The sequence below is a fragment of the Mixophyes fleayi genome, chromosome 6 (genome assembly GCF_038048845.1).
Source record: "Mixophyes fleayi isolate aMixFle1 chromosome 6, aMixFle1.hap1, whole genome shotgun sequence".
Taxonomy (NCBI): Eukaryota; Metazoa; Chordata; class Amphibia; order Anura; family Limnodynastidae; genus Mixophyes; species Mixophyes fleayi.
Window position 1 is genome coordinate 76504832 of NC_134407.1, and position 22619 is coordinate 76527450.

The window sequence follows — 22619 nt, forward strand, 5'->3', positions numbered from 1 at the left end:
TAGGGTTGAGTATGGTAGGGAGAAGTTTGGCACCTTTAATAGTTCATTTCCAAGCTGCTGACAGGCCCCTCCCTCTGCCAACCCCCACAGGAACTCAGTTTAATGTAGGTACCCAATGAGTTGGGCTGAAGATTAAAGAGTTTCTGCACTGTGGTAAAGATTTTTATTTTAAACGTTTTTTACTTTATAATGAATAGACAGGTGTGCTCTGTGATACAGAGCACACTTATCCGGAGAAGCAGCGGTCAGCAGGGAGCCGAACGCCGGGACACCTGCTGTACCCAGGGGCCATGATGGAGGTTGGAGCATACCAATTCCCCTCCTTGGTGAAGGAGGAGGGAGAACTTGGTAAATGGCCACTCTGTACAAAGCGCTATATGGGGCATGTTTTTAGCAGATGAAAGGCGATTCTACTTAACAGAGAAGTAGAAATCGCTGGCATACGGCAGAGAAGCAGAGACAGAGCGGAAGGGTAGTTGAGAACAAATCCCCCCCCCCTGCTGAAGGAGCATGTGGAGGATTCCTCTGGCATCAAATGTCGAAGAGGAAGGAGACAGCAGCCATTCTGAGTAGGATTTGCAGCTGCTGACAGGCTTCTCTCTGCTAAGTACTATTTAAACTCTATAAGTGCTAGATAGGAAAGTATAGATATTGTGGGCACATATTGGGGAAGAGCTTAATTTTATAAGAGATTATAGCTCTCTCACTGGCAGAAATACTATCTTCATCATCAACATTTATTTATATAGTTCCAGCTAATTCCGTAGAGCTTTAGAATTGGGAACAAACACTGATAAGACAATACTGGGTAATACATACAGACAGAGAGGTAAGAGAACCCTGCTCGCAAGCTTACAATCTATAGGACAATAGGAGTTAGAAACACAAGGGCATGTGCTACATCATATTGCACAATGGACCAGCTAGAACGCAAAGGTAAAAGTATTGAGTGGGCTGTGTGTGTTGCAATGTTGGTCAGAGGGTTGTTGTCTTGCGTTAGCAGTGTAGAGGATGGTAATAGGGTAATCTAGGGAAATTAAGATGGTGGTTGAGGAATATCATAACCTTGTCTGAAGAGGTGGGTTTTCAGTGAACGCTTGAAGGTTTGAAGACTAGAGGAAAGTCTAATTGTGCATGGGAGGGAATTCCACAAATTGGGTGCAGCCCGGAAAAAATCCTGTAACCGAGAATGGGAGGATGTGATGAGAGTGGAGAAGAGACGTAGATCTTGAAAATCAATCTAGCCACTGCGTGCAAAATAGATTGTAGATGTTCAAGTCTGACTTTGGGAAGACCAGTAAGGAGGGAATTGCAATAGTCGATGCGGGAGATGATGAGTGCATGAATTAATGTTTTTGCGGTGTCTTGTGTCAGATATGTGCGTATTCTGGAAATGTTCTTTAGGTGTATGTAACATGATTTAGATATAGAGTTGATGTGGGGAATAAATGACAGTTGTGAATCAAGGATTACACCTAGGCAACGAGCTTGCGGGGTGGGATTTATGGTCATGTTATCAACAGAAATAGAAATGTCAGGCAGGAAGCTTCTGTTTTTGGGTGGGAATATTATTAATTCAGTTTTTGAAAAATTGAGTTTGAGTTGGCAAGAAGACATCCAAGATGAAATGGCAGAAAGACAGTCAGTAACGCGAGACAACACAGATGGTGAAAGTTCAGGAGAGGATAGATAAATTTGTGTATCATCCGCATAGAGATGATACTGAAATCCAAAGGAGCTTATTAGTTTTCCAAGAGAAGTGGTGTAGATAGAGAATAGCAGAGGACCTAGGACTGAGCCTTGTGGTACTCCAACTGATAAAGGAAGCGGAGCAGAGGTGGATCCAGAGAAATTAACACTGAAAGAGCAATTAGATAGGTAGGATGAGAACCAGGATAGGACAGTGCCTTCAAGACCTAGGGATTGTAGCGTTTGTATGAGGAGAGAGTGGTCAACAGTGTCAAATGCAGCAGAGAGATCCAGGAGAATTAGAAGAGAGTAATGGTTGTTATTTTTTGCTGTGATCAAATCATTGACAACCTTGGTCAGCGCAGTCTCTGTGGAGTGTTGAGAGCGAAAGCCTGACGGAAGAGGATCCAATAGGTTGTTTGCTGTAAGAAAGTGTGTGAGGCGAGTGTAGGCAATTCTCTCGAGAAGCTTGGAGGGGCATGGGAGTTGGGAGATGGGGCGGTAATTTACGAGAGAGTTAGGGTCAGAATTCTGTTTTTTTAAAATGGGAGTAATCACTGCATGCTTGAATAGTGATGGAAAAATACCAGTAGAAAGAGATAGATTACAGATTTTAGTTAGAGGGGGAATGAGCACAGGAGACAGGGACATACCAATTTGTGAGGGAATGGGATCAAGAGGACAGGAGGTAGAGTAGGAAGATGAGAAGAGAGTAGAAACTTCCTCTTCATTTGTGGGATCAAATGAAGAGAGAGTGTCAGAGGGTGCTACAAAGGAATTGAGCCGATTGCTTGTTAAGGGAGATGATACCATTTCAAGCCTGATCTTATCAATTTTGTCCTTGAAATAGGAAGCAAGATCCTGTGCACTGATGTTAGTTGGAGGATTTGGGGCAGGAGGATTCAGAAGAGAGTTAAATGTGTTAAATAAGCGTTTGGGGTTAGAAGCCTGAGCATAGATGAGAGATTGGAAGTATGTTTGTTTTGCAGTGTCCAGAGCATTTCTATAGGAGTGGTAGATATCAGTATATGTGATGAAATCATTAGAGGCACAAGATTTACGCCAGTGACGTTCTGCTTTACGAGAACGTTTTTGTAGAGTTCGTGTTACTGTTGTGTGCCATGGTTGGCAACGAATTCTACGCAAAGTATGTAGTGTCGCTGGAGCCACTTGATCCAGGGCAGTTGCTAGGGTTTGATGAAAATGGGGTACTGCCCGATCAGGGGAGGAGAATGTAGAAATTGGGGAGAGAAGGTGTTGGAGAGAGGTGGAAAACTGTTGAAAATCAATAGAGTTGAAATTCCTGCGGTTGTACTTCAAAAGATGTGAACGTGAGTGATGGGACACTTGGTAGAACTGCGAATGTGCACTGTGGGGAGAGAAGTAGTCCAACCCCACCTCCTTGTCTGCCATCTTTTGACTTGTTCATAGATTAGTTAGTATTTTCTGTGTAATATCTTGTGTGTATGTGCCTATTCTTTTCTTGTGTGTGACTTTATTTTTTTGCTTAAAATGGCTGAGAAAAGTAAAGCAACACGTGCCAAGTATTTTGCCTGCTCCAAATGTAAGACTAAATTGGCTGGTGAACATCTGGACCCAGGGGTGCTTTGTGCTGATTGCATTGTGGCGCCTGTTGTGGCGCAGCCTAAGGACAATTACATTCAGGTTGCAGATCATCCTGAGTGGGTGTCCGCTGTCACTCACCGGACTGTTAGTGCCTCTAGGTTGGGACATGGGTCTCTCTCGCTCCTGCCGGCGCCTCTCCTGAGCCGCGGCCGTCCGCCATCTTGACTAAGATTGCGCATGTGCAGAAACCCTGAACTGTTAATACCTCGCCTCTAGTCTCATTAGTTAATTAATCACCTCTCAGTACTTAAGGCACCTGTTGCCCTATTACCTTTGCCTGTTCTTGGTTCTCATTCCTTGAGACTCTGAGGTGTTTCCTGTTTCTGATCGTGTTATCCGTTTGCTCTGGACAAGTCTCCTCTCCACATCGGTAGTAGAACTTACCCGCTGCAGACTACTCTCGCTACCTCCATTACCTGCCTGCTCCTGGACAAGTCTCCTCTACACATCAGTGGTAAAACTTGCCTATTGCAGACCACTCACGTTACTCCGTTCCATGCCTGCGCCTGGACAAGTCTTCCCTTCACATCAGTGGTACAACTTGCCTATTGCAGACCACTCACGTTACTCCGTTCCACGCCTGCACCTGGACAAGTCTTCTCTACACATCAGTGGTAAAACTTGCCTATTGCAGACCACTCACGTTACTTCGTTCCATGCCTGCGCCAGGACAAGTCTTCCCTTCACATCAGTGGTACAACTTGCCAATTGCAGACCACTTACGCTATTCTGTTACACACCTGCGCTGGACAAGTCTTCTCTACATATCCGTGGTGAAACTTACCAGCTGTAGACCATTCATGTTTCCTTGTGATATAGCTACTACTCTGTATGGTACCTATTAGCTGGACTAAAGTCTACAAGTGCCTCTGTATTGTAGCTGCAAGTCGCTGACTCTTCTACTATATAGTTGATTGGTCTTTGCCTAACGTTATCCAGTTATCAAGTACTGGCCTGCTATATGCTACCTGCGTGCTAAGGCACTTGGACTCTTTCCTCATTTTATCCTGTTTACTAAACTGCTGTACCATCACAGTTCCACGGTGCCAAGACTCAGCATTTATACTATTGACATTCCTTTTCTCTATTCTACTGTATGGTTCCACTGATTCACCACACTACCCAGAGGTCCGCACTTCTGGTAAGTGTAGCTACACCTGGTGAATTCTGGGTAAAACTCCTAGTGCCCGTGACATCCGCTTTGACACGGGGTTGGTACCCTGGTTAAGCTATTATCTAAGCCATCTGAAATTTCAATAGTAGCTTTGGAATGGTAGCCTCCATTAGTTCAGGCGGTTCTAGGGAGATGATAGGTTCTTTGCCCTCGGCAGTAGGACAATCTCCTCCCCTGGCATCTCAGGTATCACCCGCTTCGGGGTACCCTGGATGGTCTGCAGTGGTTAAAGCTTTGGAGCGGTTAAACCATTTGATGGAAAATCCTAGACATTTACTTAGAAATAAAAGACGTAGATCAGCAAATCCGCTGTTGTCTTTGTTTGACTCAGAGCAATCCTCTGAGGAGGAAGGCGAATTGCTAGAGGACTCTGATCCTTCATTGGTAGAAGCAGAAGAGGGTTCTAGGTACCAAGGTATAGACGATCTGGTAAAGGCTGTACATCAGACCATGGGATTTGTGGATGTGGAAGAGACTAGGTCTCTTTTTAAGAAGGTTTCTAAACAGGCGATTCGTTTTCCCCCCCTGCAGAATTGAGAGAAATTGCAGAGGCGTCTTGGAAACAGCCAGAAAAGAGGTTTAGTATGCCTAAGAGGTATGGGTCATTATATCCTCTGCAAGAGGAAGATATGGCCCGCTGGGAACAGGTAGTAAGAGTAGATACTCCGGTGGCGAGGTTGGTCCGCCAGACTACACTGCCGGTACCAGTAACGGCTTCTTTGCAGGATCTGACTGACCATAAGTTGGAAACTTTTTTGAAGTCGGTCTTTACAGCTGCTGGTACAAACTTCAGACCTGCATTTTCAACAGCTTGGGTTGCCAGACCGGTGGAAGCATGGGCTGGGCAGTTGGCATCCGCTTTGCAGGATTCAAAGCTGCTTCCTTTGGCTATGCACCTGAAGGAAGCGGCAGGTTAAGTGTATGTATGAATCGGCCCACAATTCGACATCCATATCTTCTATTTCGGCTACAGCTGTAGCAGCCAGAAGAACTCTATGGTTGAGGCCTTGGGATGCAGATGTGGAATCTAAGAGATCGTTAGAATCCCTTCCTTACACTAGTGGAGTATTATTTGGTCCAGAATTGGACTCCTGGATTTCACAGGCTACGGGGGGAAAGAGTACCTCCTTTCCTGTCAATACTCCAAGGTCTAGAGCTCCGAGGTTTAGTTCCTTCAGACAGTCCTTTCAGGGAGGTGTGTCTGTCAGAAATCAGACAGTCAGATCTATATTTAATTGAGGTAGGAGACAATCTCTTCGGGGAAGGTCAGCCTCTACCTTCTCTTCGGGACGCCCCTCCTCCAAGCTTCCGGATAAAATGTCAGCATGACTCACACCCTCCTCTGTTAGCGGTGGGGGGACGTCTGCTACTGTTCAGAGACCAGTGGGCAGAATCATCAGGGGACAAATGGATTCAGGGAAAGAGGTTACATGATAGACTTGGTGGGGCCAGCTCCTCACAGGTTTTTTGTAACCAGTTTGCCCCGCCATCCACACAAAAGACAGGCAATGCTCCATTGTGCCGATATGCTTCTTTCACAGGGAGTTATTGTAGAGGTGCCAGAGGACCAAAAGAGGCAGGGGTTTTATTCCAACCTCTTTATGGTCCAGAAGCCGGACTGTTCGTTTTGGCCAGTGCTGAACCTCAAACAGCTAAATCTTCACCTGAAGGTAGTCTCATTTCGGATGGAATCCCTGAGATCGGTCATAAACGGTCTGGAGGCGGGTCAGTTCAGGGCGTCGATAGACATCAAGGACGCCTACCTCCATGTTCCAATCTGGGAACGGCATCAGCGTCTTCTCAGATTTACGTTTGGTTCGGCTCAATATCAATTCAGGGCTCTTCCATTTGGTCTTGCAACAGCCCCAGTGGTGTTTACGAAGATTATGGCAGTAATGACGTCCTGACTTCATACCAGAGGGGTACAAATAGTACCCTATCTGGACGATTGGCTAATCAAGGCTGCATCAGAGCAGTTGTTGGAACAACATCTTCATCTTACTGTTCAGGTTTTGGAGAGGCATGGTTGGCTCTTGAACCGAACAAAGTCATAAATGATACCTTGCCAAAAGATGTCATTTCTGGGACTAATAATGGACTAGGCATGCCAGAGAGTTTTTCTTCCAGGGGACTAGATAAGGTCCTTACAAGAGTGAATGAACAAGGTTCTGTGTGTTAGGAAAGATGGTGGCATCTTTCGAGACTCTCCTTTGTCGACAGCTTGGAAATTAACTATTTAGGTGCCAAACTCCTCCCTACCCTACTCAACCCCATGGTTAAGCAGTGTCCCCCAGATGGATTCAGAGAAATCTATTTATCATAAGTATAAATCCTCTTGTTTTCTTATTCTGTGTCCCCAGGAAGACCCCTCTGTTCTGCTACACTACATTGGCTGCTGTCAGCAGAGTGGACAAAGATACATAATCTGGTGGAGATACAGGGTGTAAGCCCAGATGGAAGGAAGTTTTGTTTGCGAGTTCAAGAGGTCAGTCAAAGTAATTTTTAACATTGAAATCCATTAGGAGTATATATGTAATGATATTGACTTATGATGCATAATGTGACCTAGAAACAGTGATATTTAAGGCTGTTTGACTAGAACAGGCTAAAAGAGAATTTTCAGCCTCTTGCACACAAACAATATTGGCTCTGTAAACATTTGTATATGTGTTTTTCACTTTTTTTTAGGTATCCGTGTCTAACTTGTCATCAGATGGAAATATTCCTGCCATTGAAGTGCAAATACTAAGCTCCCATTTACATGTTGTGGCGTCCTTACATCTGGCAGTGATCAACCGTTTCAAGGTAATATTACAAGAAAATAGCTACAACAACCTTGCACTGGTATATGCATAATTGAACAATCGAAAATGTCAAGCTGGGTAGTACACACTACAGGTTTTTCATCTAATTATCATGCCGATCATGCGATAAACGACTGTTTGGTAAGCCATTGCGTTAGTGTGTACACTCACACGATTGTTTTATCGTACCATAGTGTCGTTTGATTTTATAAATTTCCTAAAAATCACGATCAACAATCAATCGATGTTGTGCCAGTTCTGAAGTGTGTACGTACTCGCGACCTACAAGTCCAACAATTTTGCTGATGGTTCCTTCAACATTGATGCCTTTGTGGGCATACATATTTAAACCTATGATGTTGTCTCTTACGTGCTGTGTTGTCAAAACGTAAAGCTCATGGAATAGTCTTTTTTTTCAAAGCGAATCAATAATAAACCTGTTTTAAATGCTCTGTATGTCATCTTTGTTCCTGTATGCAAGTGTATACAACATGAATTGTTAACACGTGAAAAATCAATAATCTCAAAGTTCCATTTATTTACTGATGCACCCATTTCTTCAATTCTGTATTATTTACTTGTATTTATAGTTATTTTGCCTGTTATGCTTTTTCTCTCTCTCTTTCTCCCCTACCATGGGTTGTATGAGAGGGAGCGTGTAGTTGGCAGTTAACTTGTTTAATGTAACTTGCTGACAGACCTACCCTCTGCAATCCCCTGTATTTCCTCAGTTTAGTTTAAGTGCCCAAGTTGGGATTACTTTTATTGCTAGCAATGTAATTTTTCCTTTATTTCATTTATTTTCAATTATTTTCATTAATTTGTATTGCTTTATTTTAACTACAGGTAGTGTGCACTATTCAAAAGACCGAGCACACTCCCTACAGTAGCTCATGACAAGGGGCTACATGACTGATCTCTCAGATCAGGCCCCTAGTCGTTTTTTTTTTTTTTTTTTGGTTTGTTTGTTTTTTTTGCAACCTCCCTGCCTCTCGACCCGGAGGGAAGACAGGCAATGCTTCACCATGTCACCTCTCTTTTATCTGCTGGGGTCACCTGCCAGGTTTCTGTGATCCAGAGAGGCCAGTGGGTTTATTCCAACCTCTTTCTGGTTTCCAAGCTGGATGGCTCATTCCAACACATTCTAAATTTAAAGATGCTAAATCTACACCTGCGGGTAGACTGATTTCACATGGAATCCCTCACACCGGTCATCAATGAGTTGGAAGCTGACGAAGTCCTAGGGGTAAATGTATCAAGCTGAGAGTTTTTTGGCGGGTTTGAAAAGTGGAGATGTTGCCTATAGCAACCAATCAGATTCTAGCTATCATTTTGTAGAATGTACTAAATAAATGATGGCTAGAATCTGATTGGTTTTTCAAACCTGCCGGAAAACTCTCAGCTTGATAAATTTACCCCCTAGTGTCGATTTGATATCAGACACACGCACCTTCACGTTCCCATATGAGAGGGCCATCAGACCCTTTTCTTATTTGCAGTAGAACCTTCTCACTACCAATTTAGGACGCTCCCCTCTGGCCTCTCCATGGTGCCAATGGTGTTCACAAAAATAATGGCAGTAATGGCTACCTGTCTTCGTTCCATGTGGGTGAGAATTGTGCCCTATCTGGACAACCTTCTCATCAAGGCCATCTCAGCTCAGCTGCTGTGCCAGCTGACCTGGCCCTTACCATCAGGATCCTGGAACACTTTGGCTAGATTATAAATCTCCACAAATCTCAGTTCCCTGCTAGAAGATGACCTTTTTGGGACTCATCATGAATACCAAGGAACAGAAACTATTCATCCTAGAGGATAAGGCATGTTCATTGCAGGACACAATGGCACTAGCTCTGACCAGCTGCAGACCATCCATGCTTCTTTGCATGCGGCTCCCAGGAAAAATTGTATCCACCTTTGTAATACTTCCTAATGGCTGATTCCATTCCTGTTGCTCCCAGTGGGATCTCTTGGAAAAGTGGTCAGGATCTCGTCTGCGATTGGGATGCCAGCCAATCCATTTGTCACCCGAGGCGCGGATATCCCTCCAGTGGTGGATGGTCCAGGACCACCTGGCGGTAAACACATCTAGAAACCACAGACGCCAGCCTGAGGGGGTGGGGACTTTGATTGCTTCAGAAGGCCTCGCTTCCGATCAACATCTTGGAATTGAAGGCTCTGTTGATGGCCCTGCAAGGGGCCCAGACAATCTTTCAGGGGTTCCTGGTTCATCTACAATCCGACAATGCCATGGCTGTGGCTTATGTCAACAGACAGGGCAGGACCAGAAGCACTGGGGCGATGCAGGTGGCAGCACGGATCTTGGCCTAGGCCAAGATACATGTTCCCTCAATTTCTGCATTATGCATCCCAGGTGTTCAGAACTTGGAGGCAGACCACCTAAGCCGACATGCGGTAATGCTGGGGGAATGGTTGCTCCATCCGGAGGTCTTCCAGTCTCTGGTCCGGCGGTGGGGTCTCCCGACCAGGGACCCCTGGCAGTGGCTGTCAACTTCATGACAATGTGTTGGGACTTCCGGCTGGGTTACCTGCCCCCCCTCCCATTCCTATGCTTCCCCGTGTCCTCAGAAGGGTCAAGCAAGGAGGATTTCTAGCAACACTGATCGCTCCTGCTTGGCCTCATCGTGTCTGGTATGCAGTCTTACTGTTCATGGCGGTAGGTCAAGGACATCGTCTGCCACTTTAAGACAACATCCTTCTCCAAGGACCCTTCCGACAGTAAGATGTTTTTCAAAAATTTTAAAATGTTTTTTTGAGAAAATCTAAATTTTGATTTTGAAAATTTTACATTTTTAATTTTTATTGAAGCATACTACTGTGTTTATATATCATAAGAAAGCCCATAAAAAGAGGTTTGAAATGAAACCTGCCCAGCTCTCTAGTTTAATCAGGTGAGCTACAGTCATGGCCAAAAGTTTTGAGAATGACACAAATATTATTTTTTACAAAGTCTGCTGCCTCAGTTTTTATGATGGCAATTCGCATATACTTACAGAATGTCATGAAGAGTGGTCAGATGAATTGCAATTCATTTCAAAGTCTCTCTTTTCCATAACAATGAACTTTTATCCCCAAAACAACATTTTGGGCTAGATTTACTAAGCTGCGGGTTTGAAAAAGTGGGTATGTTGCCTATAGCAACCAATCAGATTCTAGCTTTCATTTATTTAGTACTTTCTACAAAATGACAGCTAGAATCTGATTGGTTGCTATAGGCAACATCCCAACTTTTTCAAACCTGCAGCTTAGTAAATCTAGCCCTTTGACTGCATTTCAGCCCTGCCACAAAAGGACCAGCTGACATCAGGTCAGTGATTCTCTCAACACAGGTGAGAGGGTTGACGAGGACAAGGCTGGAGATCACTCCGTCATGCTGATTGAGTTATAATAACAGACTGGAAGCTTTAAAAGGTGGGTGGTGCTTGAAATCATTGTTCTTCCTCTGTTAACCATGGTTACCTGCAAGAAAACATGTGCAGTCATCATTGCTTTGCACAAAAAGGGCTTCACAGGCAAGGATATTGCTGCTAGTAAGATTGCACCTAAATCAACCATTTATCAGATCATCAAGAACTTCAAGGAGAGAGGTTTAATAGTTGTGAAGAAGGCTTCAGGGCGCCGAAGAACGTCCAGCAAGTGCCAGGACTGTCTCCTAAAGTTGATTCAGCTGCAGGATCGGGGCACCACCATTGCAGAGCTTGCTCAGGAATGGCAGCAGGCAGGTGTAAATGCACCTGCACATACAGTGAGGCAAAGACTTTTGGAGGATGGCCTGGTGTTAAAAAGGTCAGCAAAGAAGCCACTTCTCCCCAGGAAAAACATCAGGGACAGGCTGATATTCTGCAAAAAGTACAGGGATTGGACTGCCGAGGACTGGGGTAAAGTCAGTTTCTCTGATGAATACCCCTTTCATATTGTTTGGGGCATCTGGAAAAACGCTTGTCCGGAGAGGGAAAGATGAGCGCTACCATCAGTTCTATGTCATGCCAACAGTAAAGCATCCTGAGACCATTCATGTGTGGGGTAGCTTCTCAGCCAAGGAAGTGGGCTCACTCACAATTTTGCCTAAGAACACAGCCAAGAATAAAGAATGGGACCAAGGCATCCTCCAAGAGCAACTTCTCCCAACCATCCAAGACCAGTTTGGCGACCAACAATGCCTTTTCCAGCAGGATGGAGCACCTTGCCATAAGGCAAAAGTGATAACTAAGTGGCTCGGGGATCAAAACATCAAAATTTTGTATCCATGGCCAGACCTTAATCCCATTGAGAACTTGTGATCAATCCTCAAGAGCCGAGTGGACAAACGAAATCCCACAAATTCTGATAAACTCCAAGCATTGATTAGGCAAGAATGGGCGGCCATCAGTCCGTATGTGGCCCAGAAGTTGATTGACAGCATGTCAGGGCGAATTGCAGAGGTCTTCACAAAGAAGGGTCAACACTGCAAATATTGACACTTTGCATAAACTTAATGTAATTGTCAATAAAAGCCATTGACACTTATGAAATGCTTGTAATTTTACTTCAGTATACCATGAAATGCTTGTAATTTTACTTCAGTATACCATAGCAACATCTGACAAAAAGGTCTAAAAACACTGAAACAGCAAACTTTATGAAAAACAATACTTGTGTCATTCTCAAAACTTTTGGCCATGACTGTACAAATGCAACTTTAAAAAAAAGTTAAAAGCAAATTTTTCGTTAAAGTGCAAATTTAAAAGCGTATAACTTCAAAACCAGTGCACATATCAGCCTAAGATTTGAGGGTTTTCTTTACACCCATGACAGCAAATTTCATTACAATCTAAAACGGTCACTTTGAAACTCTGTGTTGATTTAATGTGGAATGACCCATGTATACCTTTTAATATATAATTTTACACTTTCGTTTTTACATTATGTAAACATATTAAATTTGTTATAGTGGTGTATAGTTTAATTATTTATTAAATGCTACTGTTCATTTAACTTACATTGAATACGGTATACTATTTTAGTAGAACCATATAGAGAATTTAGCTTTGAAGCTGGCTAGAGCCTTCCATCAATATTTTTTTCATACATGTGATACAAATCAGTATAATTTTTTTGTTTTGAGTTGGAATAATTTCTTTTTAACATCATTAATATTTCCCTTCAGTGCATTTAGATTTTCTTGCAGCTTGGACATCTTTGCAGCTACACCTGTTGCATCATCGGAAGCCTGAGAACTATTAATGTTTGATCCCCCTCCTTCTCTCCGAACTTTCCTCTAAAATGGTGATAGTATCTATATGAAGAACAGAAAATTTAATTTAGTTCATTTTAACAATGAAATGGGACACAGTTTTGTTTTCACTCAGTGGCACTACTACCAATCGCTTTCCTTGCACACTGCTGGAAATCAGTTTGTGCTGATGTCCCTACTGGGTTTGTCCTGATATGCTGCCGTGATAGTCCATATCAACTGAAGTATAGATGTGAAATAGTTAACATTTAGACAACAGGATACAAATGATGTTTTTAAAATGTTTAATGGATTTGAATTACTTTTTTTTAGTTTCCTCTCTTATTCCCACAATGGATATTTCTGTGATTTCCTCTTTAATCTCCACATTGGCTCTGGCTTCTTTTTCTCTTCTTTTTTTTTTCCCCTGTGTTGATGTAGGTAGTTGATCTCATATTTTTCTTTCTGTAAATGTCACTCTTTTACTAATCGTTATTGTTATCGTTAATTACTAACAGTTTGCTAACCAGTTTTGCCAAGTTTTATTTACTACTTTTAATACTCACTTTTTTAAATGTTTGTTCGTGTTTTCTTCAATTTTCTTTGCCCCTTGCTCTTCAAATCTGACCATCGCTTCTGTATCTGGAGCTAGTTTCCTTTTCACCAAAGTTTTTAGCATGAAATGTTGTCACGAACGCCCAGCCTGTCCCAGATACAGCAATCTGAACAGCTGGCCGTGACTGGCACCACCTTAGTCACTTAGCAATGAATACACCTTTTCTGACACCACAAAGTATTTACTATGGAGTCCTTACGTTCACCAAAACCACTTATTAATGTTTCACGCTGAAATCGCATACACATGTAGCATGAGCCTTCCTGGTCTTCGTAAGTTCACAAAGAATCACAGAGAACATACTAGATTAAATGTAATTAATCTGAAAAAATGGAGCTGTGTATGTACCCATGTTGTGGTACTTTGACCTCCTGTGCTTAACGGCTGACCAGAAAATAGCCAGTCCATCCGCTGGCAACTTACCCCAGATGGAGTCTAGTTCCTCACCTATCTCTCTGTAAAACAAAAACATACCGACAAGTGACATAGTGAGTAAACAAACAGAATCACAAATTCAAAAAATATTTATTGAAATATAAATAAAAATTAGAAGTTCAATTTCACATAGTATGTCAATGTACATATATTATAACATGTCATTCTGCCAGGACACAACACCCTCATCATTAAATTATTGCAAGTACTCCTTCCTATTTAACTGGTATTTATTATTTGAGAAGACTCCAGTGGTGTCAACCCTACCACTTCCTCTCCAGCCATGGACAAGAGTTTTACAGACCTGCCCCACTATTGCCAACGCTTCCTCACCACAGGCAACATCACCTGATGAAAAGACGGTCCAGTAGCCCTCCTGCCTATAGAACGTCAACACCGACCAACGCAGCCAGTATATTGTAGTACAGTGGGAGTCATTCCTTCTTAGACATTTTTGAACAATCCCACTTAGAAAAGGTTTTTTCTTAAAGGTTTGTGATATAGTTTGAGTTGGTTTTGTTTTAGGGTTTTTTATATGTGTAAATAGTTTTTGGGTTGATTTTATTTATTACTTTTATACATAAATATTTATTGTGCATTGTTTGTTATTAATATGTTATTAAGTTATTCTATCTAAAAAAAATAATCTCAGTATTTCATACAGCAACATTCATATATTATCCCTGGAGAACTTATATGATTGCCTCTGCGGTATGACCAGACACACAGCCCAGAAATAGATGTGCTGTACTTGAGATCAGCCAGTAGCTAAAAATCAGAGGGTAGCAACCAGTCTCTGCTCTGCAGATATGAGTCTAGGACCCCTGCTGCCTTTTTGCTGCCTGTATGCTGGCATACAGTGGCATTGGAAGTGGTTCCTGCTTTGCAAATAGACCACTATCATTATGAACACTTGTGAGTTCTATTTTTAGATTAGTTGGATTTTGTGGTTTTTATAGGTATTGTATATATGTATATATTTTTGTGTTGTTTTTAATGTTATTTTTCTATTTTAATAAAAGATAATGTTTTTTTTTACAATCTGAGTATTTCTTTGACCAACCTTCATATATTGTCTCTGTAGAACTTGTATGATGGCCTCACAGGTCTCGAGTAGGATCAGACTCAGAGCTTGTGGTGAAATAGCTGTGCTGTACTTGAGATCAGCCAGAGGGCAAAAATTGGAGGGCAGCAACCAGTCTCTGGGTCTCCTTAAATGGGTGTCCTCCTATTGTGCGAGTGGGGTGAAAAGGTAAAGCAGCTCCTGGAATGTAGAATCATTCATCCACAGGAAATTCCTGAAATCTTGTATCTCCTGTAGGATTCTTGTAGCTCCTGTAGCAGTTGCATATGTGAAAAGGAGTCTCGCATCAGCAACCTCTCCTTGGTCCAACAAGTGCGATTCTCATTCTCCTTTCCCTACTGTTAATTGTTAGCAGGGTTGTCGTCCATGGCAACAAGCACAAGCTTTGCATTTATAGAACAGTATTCCTACCTTGTGTACAGTTATGAAGGTAGTTGCTAAACGTACACTATACACAAGACAGAATAACGCAATGAATGGGGATAATGGTATTTCCTGTTCCTGAATGTTTGTGTGTATTTGTATGACAGACCAAAATCACAGATCTGACGGTAAATTGTGTAGGTGAGTACGCGTGGATCGGCATGCTCATCGGGATTTTAGGTTGTTGGTAAAATCATTACATCAAGACAAATTTTCTGTAGTGTGTACTCAGCTTAACGGTTTAGATTACTGAGTGGCTGAACCTGTTTACTGTTTACCAATCACAGGAGCCCTGGGAAAACCATGATTGATGATGTCATACCTAAGGCACCAGGGCTGATTATAATGAACATCTGGGCCCTCCCTGTGTTTTTGAGTAAAACTATTGAAGGAGTGTGATGTTTTGCCATGGAAAATTAAGTACATTATTTAGTACTGCGAAATGTTACTTACCTCAGTTGTCTAATTCTATTTCCTAGATCTTACTTCAACAAAATAATGGTTGTCATTCACTTGCTTTGAACTTGGGGAACATTCAGCAGCAGTTTAGTGCATATGAAGTAAGTTGTTTTTTTTGTCTTTTCTGTGTGTGTGTGTGTGTGTGTGTGTGCTTTGTTGTTCATTTATGTTATACAAGGCATGTGATAGAAGCTCATTTAATTCAAATTATTAGTTAACACGAAGGTAATTTTCGAGTCTAAAATACTTCATATGAAGTTTCTTTTTTACTTTTTGGAATTCCCCCTTATTTTTCCCCTTATTAGTTCCTAATGGATTTACCCTTGATTTTGGTGGGCTGGCTTCCTGGTCTCTAATATCTTTATTGAACTAATATTGGGGATCAAATAAAAGAAAAACACGGGACAACACAGATGGCGAGAGATCTGAAGAGGATAGAAACATTTGTGTATTATCCACATAGACATGATACTGAAATTCATATGAGCTAATTAGTTTTTCAAGAAAAGTGGTATAGCTAGAGAAGAGCAGCGGACTTGGTACTGAGCCTTGTGGTACTCCAACTGATAAGGGAAGCAGAGCAGAGGTGGATCCAGAGGAATTAACACTGAAAGCGATTAGATAGGTAGGATGAGAACCAGGATAGGACAGCGTCTTGAAGACCTTGGGATTGTAGCGTTTGTGTAAGAAAAGTGGTCAGAAGAGTCAAAAGCAGCAGAGAGATCCAGGAGAATTAGAATAGAGTAATGACCTTTAGTTTTAGTAGTGATCAAATCATTGATAACCTTAGTCAAAGTAGAGTTTGAGAATTGTTGTGAATAAAAGCCTGACTGAAGAGAATGTTATTTGCAGAAAGAAAGCTTGTGAGACATGTGTTATCAATTCTCTAGAAGCTTAGAGGGGAGATGGGATGGTAATTTGAAATGGAGTTTGGAATAGTAGTTGGAGGGTTTGGTGTGGGAGGATTGAGAAGAGATTTAAATATGTTAAAAAGGTGTTTGGTGTTAGAAGCTTGAGCAGAGTTGAGAGATTGGAACTAGGTTTGTTTAGCAGGTCATAGAGCATTTCGATAGGAGTGATAGTATATGTGAGGAAATCATTAGAGCTACAAAATGTACGCCAGTGATATTCTGCTTTACGAGAACGTTTTTGAAGATTTTCTGTTATGTTAGTGTGCCATGGCTGGCTTTGAAGTTGACATGGAGTATGAAGAGTTGCTGGAGCCACTTGATTAAGCGCTGTTGCTAGGGTTTGGTCAAATTGAGGTACTGCCATATCAGGGAATGAGAATGTAGACATTGAGTAGAGGTGTTTGAGAGAGGTGGAAAACTGTTGAAGCTTAAGAGAGTTAAGATTTCTGCAGGTATAAGAAGGCTTGGTAGAGGTTGACAGCAGAGAGTTTAAAGTATTTGGGGTGAGCGTGTAGTTGATAAGGTGATGATCCAAAAGGGGGAAAGGAATATTAAGGAAATCAGAAACTGAGTTTAGTCTACAGAAAACAAGGTCAAGGTAGTGGCCTTCCTGATGAGTAGAGGATTCAACTCACTGGAAGAGATTGAGGGAGGAGGTTAGAGAGAGTAGTTTGGAAGCAGCATTGGAGTGTGGTTTAGCAATGGGGATGTTGAAATCACCCATTGTTACAAGCCGCGGCTCTCCTCTCCTGCTTGCGTCCCGGCTACCATGGCTACAGCCAGGACATCACTTCCAGGTCCCGGGCCGTCGCCATGGCAATGGCCAGGACACTATCTCTGACAGCACCATGTCCTGGCATCTGACACAGCCCTCAACAGGTGCAGATTAGATTAATTTTTGGTAGTTACAGCCTCAGGTGGCTGATTAGATCTCCAGCACCTCCTCAAATCTGAGTGGGCATTTTATGTATTTAAGACGGGAGGGCTTGGCCTCCCTGCCGGTTATAGCGTTCTCTACCTGTGTTGTTGCTGACTGCTCATTGTCTCCTGACTTCTGATTGACTCCTCGTTGTGACCCTTGCCTGGAATTTGCTGTTTTGCTTGTGACCTGCATCCATTAGCCTGTTTTCCTGACTATTCTGCCTGCTTCGGATCCCTGATCCCGGCTTACCAATGAACACCTGCTCCATCCTCATGTCTCCTGCCTCATGTTCCAGTTGTGCTTCAGCTGCCATAGATAAACCTTTACTACGCTGACCCTTAGACCTGGGGGCATCTAACTACCTGTTAGCATACTCAGCTCTAAGGGACAGGCGGCTGCTAAAGGTAAAGACCTCATTACCTATTGTTCTAAAAGTTTATCTTGGTAGCCTGTAGCCATAACACCCATGATGATGATGATGATGATGATAGTGGGGATATCAGAAGATAAGAATTGAAGGAGCCATGCAGAGAAATGTTCAAGAAATTATTGGTGTGGTACAGCGGGCGATAGATTACAGCAGCGCGCATAGTGCTATCTCAGACCTCGGAGGCCCCTGGACCCTTCTCTCTTCTTGAAGGGTTGTTCAACCAGTCCATCTTGAATAAGTAGAAATGTCTATCCTCAAAAAGTGATTTATAAAGGGGATTATTTTGCTTACAAAGTAGCAGTATAAATGTTTTGTTGGCTTCAGATGAGAAGCAGCTACTTACTTCCTTTAGTGAAGCTGACTGCGATGTTGGAAATACCCAGAATTTGCCCGTTCTGGTAATAATAAGGCAACATTAATCATGACCAGCTCCAATGTAGAATATTTTTAGTTTCCCTATGAAGAAATTCTGAATTCAGAGTCCTATAATAATTGAACAGGCATGCTTTTTGGTTTCCACTTTTGGGGCAATTAGGAGTATGTGTCATGTATGTTATGACAGCTGGCAGGCAATAATTAACCCCTATAAAAAAAAAATCCTAAAAAACATTTCCCTATACATATCTGAATTAAGGTGCAAGTGAAATATAGGAACTCGCCTCTTTCAATCTCGATATTTGTTGAAATCTGGTAGCTATTATTTTTGCAAGAGGTTTAAAATCTTGACTTAGTACCATGATAGGTCTATATGATACACCAATTCTGGATCTTTATTTAATTTGGAGGGTGTTGTATGCATCATAAAAGATGTGGAAAGGAATCTGATTTTGTGTAATGATTGAAGGAGGCTAGTTAGGTACAACATTAGGGTTAAGAATTTTGTAATAATCACCATTTAGTCCATCTAGACCCTTTGGGGTGGAGTCGGTTTCATTTCCTGAAGCGACCTCTGTTGTAACGTTACATTAGTGGGGCCATGTAGGGTAGTGTTCTAAGAATGGAATTGTTTTGCAATATCCTGAGAGGATATACATCTTTTGCCAATTGATACATTTTTAATTGAAGTAACATTTTTTTTTTCATTTGTATTATTTTCTTTTGTTGCCCATGTGTGTCAAAATTTTAACAGCTTTTTTGCACCATCTGTAAAACTTACTTTAAGTTTTACTAAATAAAATTCTACTTTTTGTGTTTGTGATCCATTGGAGGAACTATTTGTCCTGTGACTGGGCTGTGGAATATTTGCTCTTTGAGTTGCATGTTGGATGAAATACCTCATCAACCATTACTTTTGAAAAAGTCTGTGCTGGAAAACAGGCGTTAGGCCAGAGGCTAGTCCTATAATGAGTCTGCAGGTTGTGGGTAATTAAATATAGAGGTTTTCCACCTTACGATGGCTTACTTTTATTGTCTTGTACTTCCTGCAAATTTTCCTAATCGCATTGCTTTTTCTTTCTGTGCTTTTTATCCATGTCTTTTTATCATTATGCAATGTTTATTTATATTTATTGCCCTGGAAAGTATCCCATAGAGATGTGAAAACATAACTCTTACCAATGATATTGCCCTGCTTAAAACCATATTAAGAAACTAGAAACATAAAGCAGTGTATACTTGGTAGAGGTGGCAGGCAGGTGTGTATAAGCTAATAATTTAACGTCCTCTATAAGTGGAAAACACATTTTAAATAATTTTGACTTCAGCAATAAGAAAAGCAGTAGTTTTTACTTTTTTTTGGTAGACCACCTAATGATTAGCATGGCAATATTTGGGGTTTATAGTGTACATTACATTAATGAAAATGTTTGCAGCACAATAACTAGACCCACACCTGAGTAATATTGAACAGTGCATTTTTCCTCACTGCTTCAATCAATGAGGCAGAACGTAGACAAATAAAGCACTGTCTGGGTTTTGCTGGCCTATTTTACTGAGCTTCTGATGTGGATGTTCTCCTTCATATTCAGTTGTTGCTAAAAGAAGTGAAGACCCTGAGGGAGCATCTATGTGTGGCTGAGGACACAATCTCCAGTGCAGCCGCCCAGAGACTCCTCCACATCTACAGAGAGTTACGAGAGATGCCCAGTCTGCTCTTCATATGACGTAACAATACTCGTCCCTACTATATGGATATAAGCAGCCCTCAGAGAGATTTCAGGATCAGACGTCGCTGAGGTTAGAAGAGAAATCCAGTCCAAAACCTCATTACCAGTGCACTTCCTGGCAGTATGAGATATTTCTATTTTATATGCTTTAAATATGATTATGATATTAAAAGATGATATGCTCAAAACTTTTAACATTGGATGAACAGTCTTGTGCACTTTCCAATACCATGTCAATTTTACTAAGTTAATTATAATTTCAACCCATGATTAAAAGTGAAGTTTTGGCTGAATAAGATAAAATACAAATGGACATCAAATAGGGGGGACATTGCAATAATTCTTCCCATAAAACCCTACCATTGAATAGACTATATTTATCTTGAGTATACTGATATCAAATATGATTGTTTTTTTCCCACTTTTTGTATTATTATCTAATGAGTCCTTATGGCATCACTGGAGACTCTCATCGAGACTCCCTTATTTTCAACTCCAGTGGAGCCAATGTACACGTGAAAGGGATTTCATTTTACAAATGTGGAAGTGCATTGTTTTTATGTACTCAAGAAAAATAACTGATCTGCTACTGCATGACGGCACTATGAAAGACTTCCACAGGGTGATATGCAAATAACACCTGTTTTTTCAATGGTACATTGTGCTGATACAATATAGCACATTATAGTGAAAAAAAAAGATATCAGGGGAGCAATGTGGAGACAGGACCCCTGTCACCCCTTCAACGACAGTAAGATGCAGTTAAGTGGGATTCATGTGGAGTACAGAACTTGAGGCAGTCAGTGCTGGAATATCTTCATCGGGTATATATTACAGGGATACAGTAGGGCATACAAAAACTTTGTTATCTGAATGACATTTTCAGTTGTATGGGAAATGGAAAACTGGACAAGTTGATTCTCAAACAGAGGCACTGCAACTTGTGTTACATGCTATGCTTTACTATTTAAGATTTTTGGACTATATCAGGAGACTTTTTAGCCGTAATAGGCGGATAAAGTAGTACTCCATGGCACTTTTCAGTGTAAAAAAAAAAAAAAAGGCACATTTTGAGCCCGTTTCATTTAAAGCACGTAAATGCTGATACCTGCCCTATTTTGCATAAAATCACACTGTGCATGCTCAGAAACCAACCATACACCAGAGAACGCAGGAAAATCCAATTCCTCTTCGAGCGCCCTTACTACAGCCTATGATTTCAGTGGCAGAACGGCTAGGAGAGTGGGCATATGCACATAGTCAGTAATGGCATCTGATTCAAGCCTTTGACATCTCTAAGGTATGTGTATTTCAGTCATATCACTTGCACCAGCTACAAGTCGGCTGTAAGTGGCGATTACTAATGATGACAGCTGTATATGCAAGCTAGAACATGTATTTGCAATCAGGAGCAACTGTAAAAATGTATTTTGTGTACAGCCGATATGCTTTGTCACTAATGACTATATTATTAACAGGTGACATTAATTGAAAAGTTTTTTTTCTTCTCTGTGTTCTTTTGTGAGTTTATATTCCACATATGTATTGGATGTATCCTGTGGTTTTTAAAAAAATGCACATTACATTTGTTTTGCGTTTGTTAATGAATCAGACCCTTTTTATGTTTTAGGCCTTATATGTAAAAATTTGTTTACACATTTAGCTGACTTTTCAAATATCTGCAATTATCTGTATCCCTTCAGCTTTATTTATGCATCCAAATACCACAGTACTAAATTCTGCTTCTTTTCTAATAGTTTTCTATTTTCTATGTCTGGAATACTCTTTATTTGCTGAAAGATTATTCACAGACTTGTTTCCTGTTCAACTATTGGGGGTCTTTGCTATAAAAATAAAACATTTCAAAGTGCAAAGTGTGTGTCTGTCGAATTGATTTAATGCTGCTGAGAACTTGTAAGGTGTACATTGGCAAATTGTACATTGTTGCATAAACTTGGGACTTTCAAACAAACTTTTAAACAAATTCTTGACTCTTACATTAACAAAAGTTTATTTGGGACCCCGTGTACTTCATTTAAATAACTCTGTTTCAAAAATGATGCTATCCGTTTATTTCCATGGTTTCATACGTTGCTCAGGAATGTCAACCAGTCACAATGCAGCAACAATGTGTTTCTCTGAATCAGGCAATTTCATGCAGACGTTCCATTTTGAAACAGGAGTTAATCTAGTAAATTGTAAAGCCCAGCACAATGATTTTAATTAGGAAACATATTTTTTGAGTAAAGCTACCCGTTTAAGAATGATTTAATTTTATGGTATAACAGTTTATTGTAATTTTATCTTCATATGCTGTCTTACTCTCTGATTTACTGAAAGCATTTCCAGCTTCTTTAAATGTACATAATTATTGCATAATAATGCATAATTGTACATGGTATATTATTTAGAAATCCAGATCAGGAGTTTAATGGCTGCATCTAAAAGCACAAATACTGTTGCAAGTGTGAGCTTGTAAAATACGAGCCATAAGCTGGCCGCACACATTGTGATTCTGATGCTCTATCTCATACTTGCTGACTCTCCCGGAACGTCTGGATAAACTCAAAATAGCAGGCTGTCTCCTGGACTCCTATCCCTCTGATTGTGGCCCAGATCAGACATGTGTGGTAGATCCGCGCCCTGTGTCACGATGACATGCATGTCATCTCTGGTCAACCTGCTACTTAGACTGCCTCAGCGCTTCT

General features: G+C 41.3%; 1 protein-coding gene across 2 annotated transcripts in view; it reads left to right on the forward strand.

Moving 5' to 3' along the window:
- FAAP100 (FA core complex associated protein 100) overlaps nucleotides 1-21883 on the forward strand; it is a 35248-nt gene extending 13365 nt beyond the window's left edge. For both annotated transcript variants that reach the window (XM_075216878.1, XM_075216877.1), the window contains exons 8-11: nucleotides 6850-6974; nucleotides 7178-7294; nucleotides 15564-15644; nucleotides 19774-21883. In XM_075216878.1, the coding sequence (XP_075072979.1) occupies nucleotides 6850-6974; nucleotides 7178-7294; nucleotides 15564-15644; nucleotides 19774-19908 (458 nt within the window). In that variant the 3' untranslated portion in view covers nucleotides 19909-21883. The remainder of the gene's footprint in view (nucleotides 1-6849; nucleotides 6975-7177; nucleotides 7295-15563; nucleotides 15645-19773) is intronic.
- Nucleotides 21884-22619: the final 736 nt, after the last annotated feature.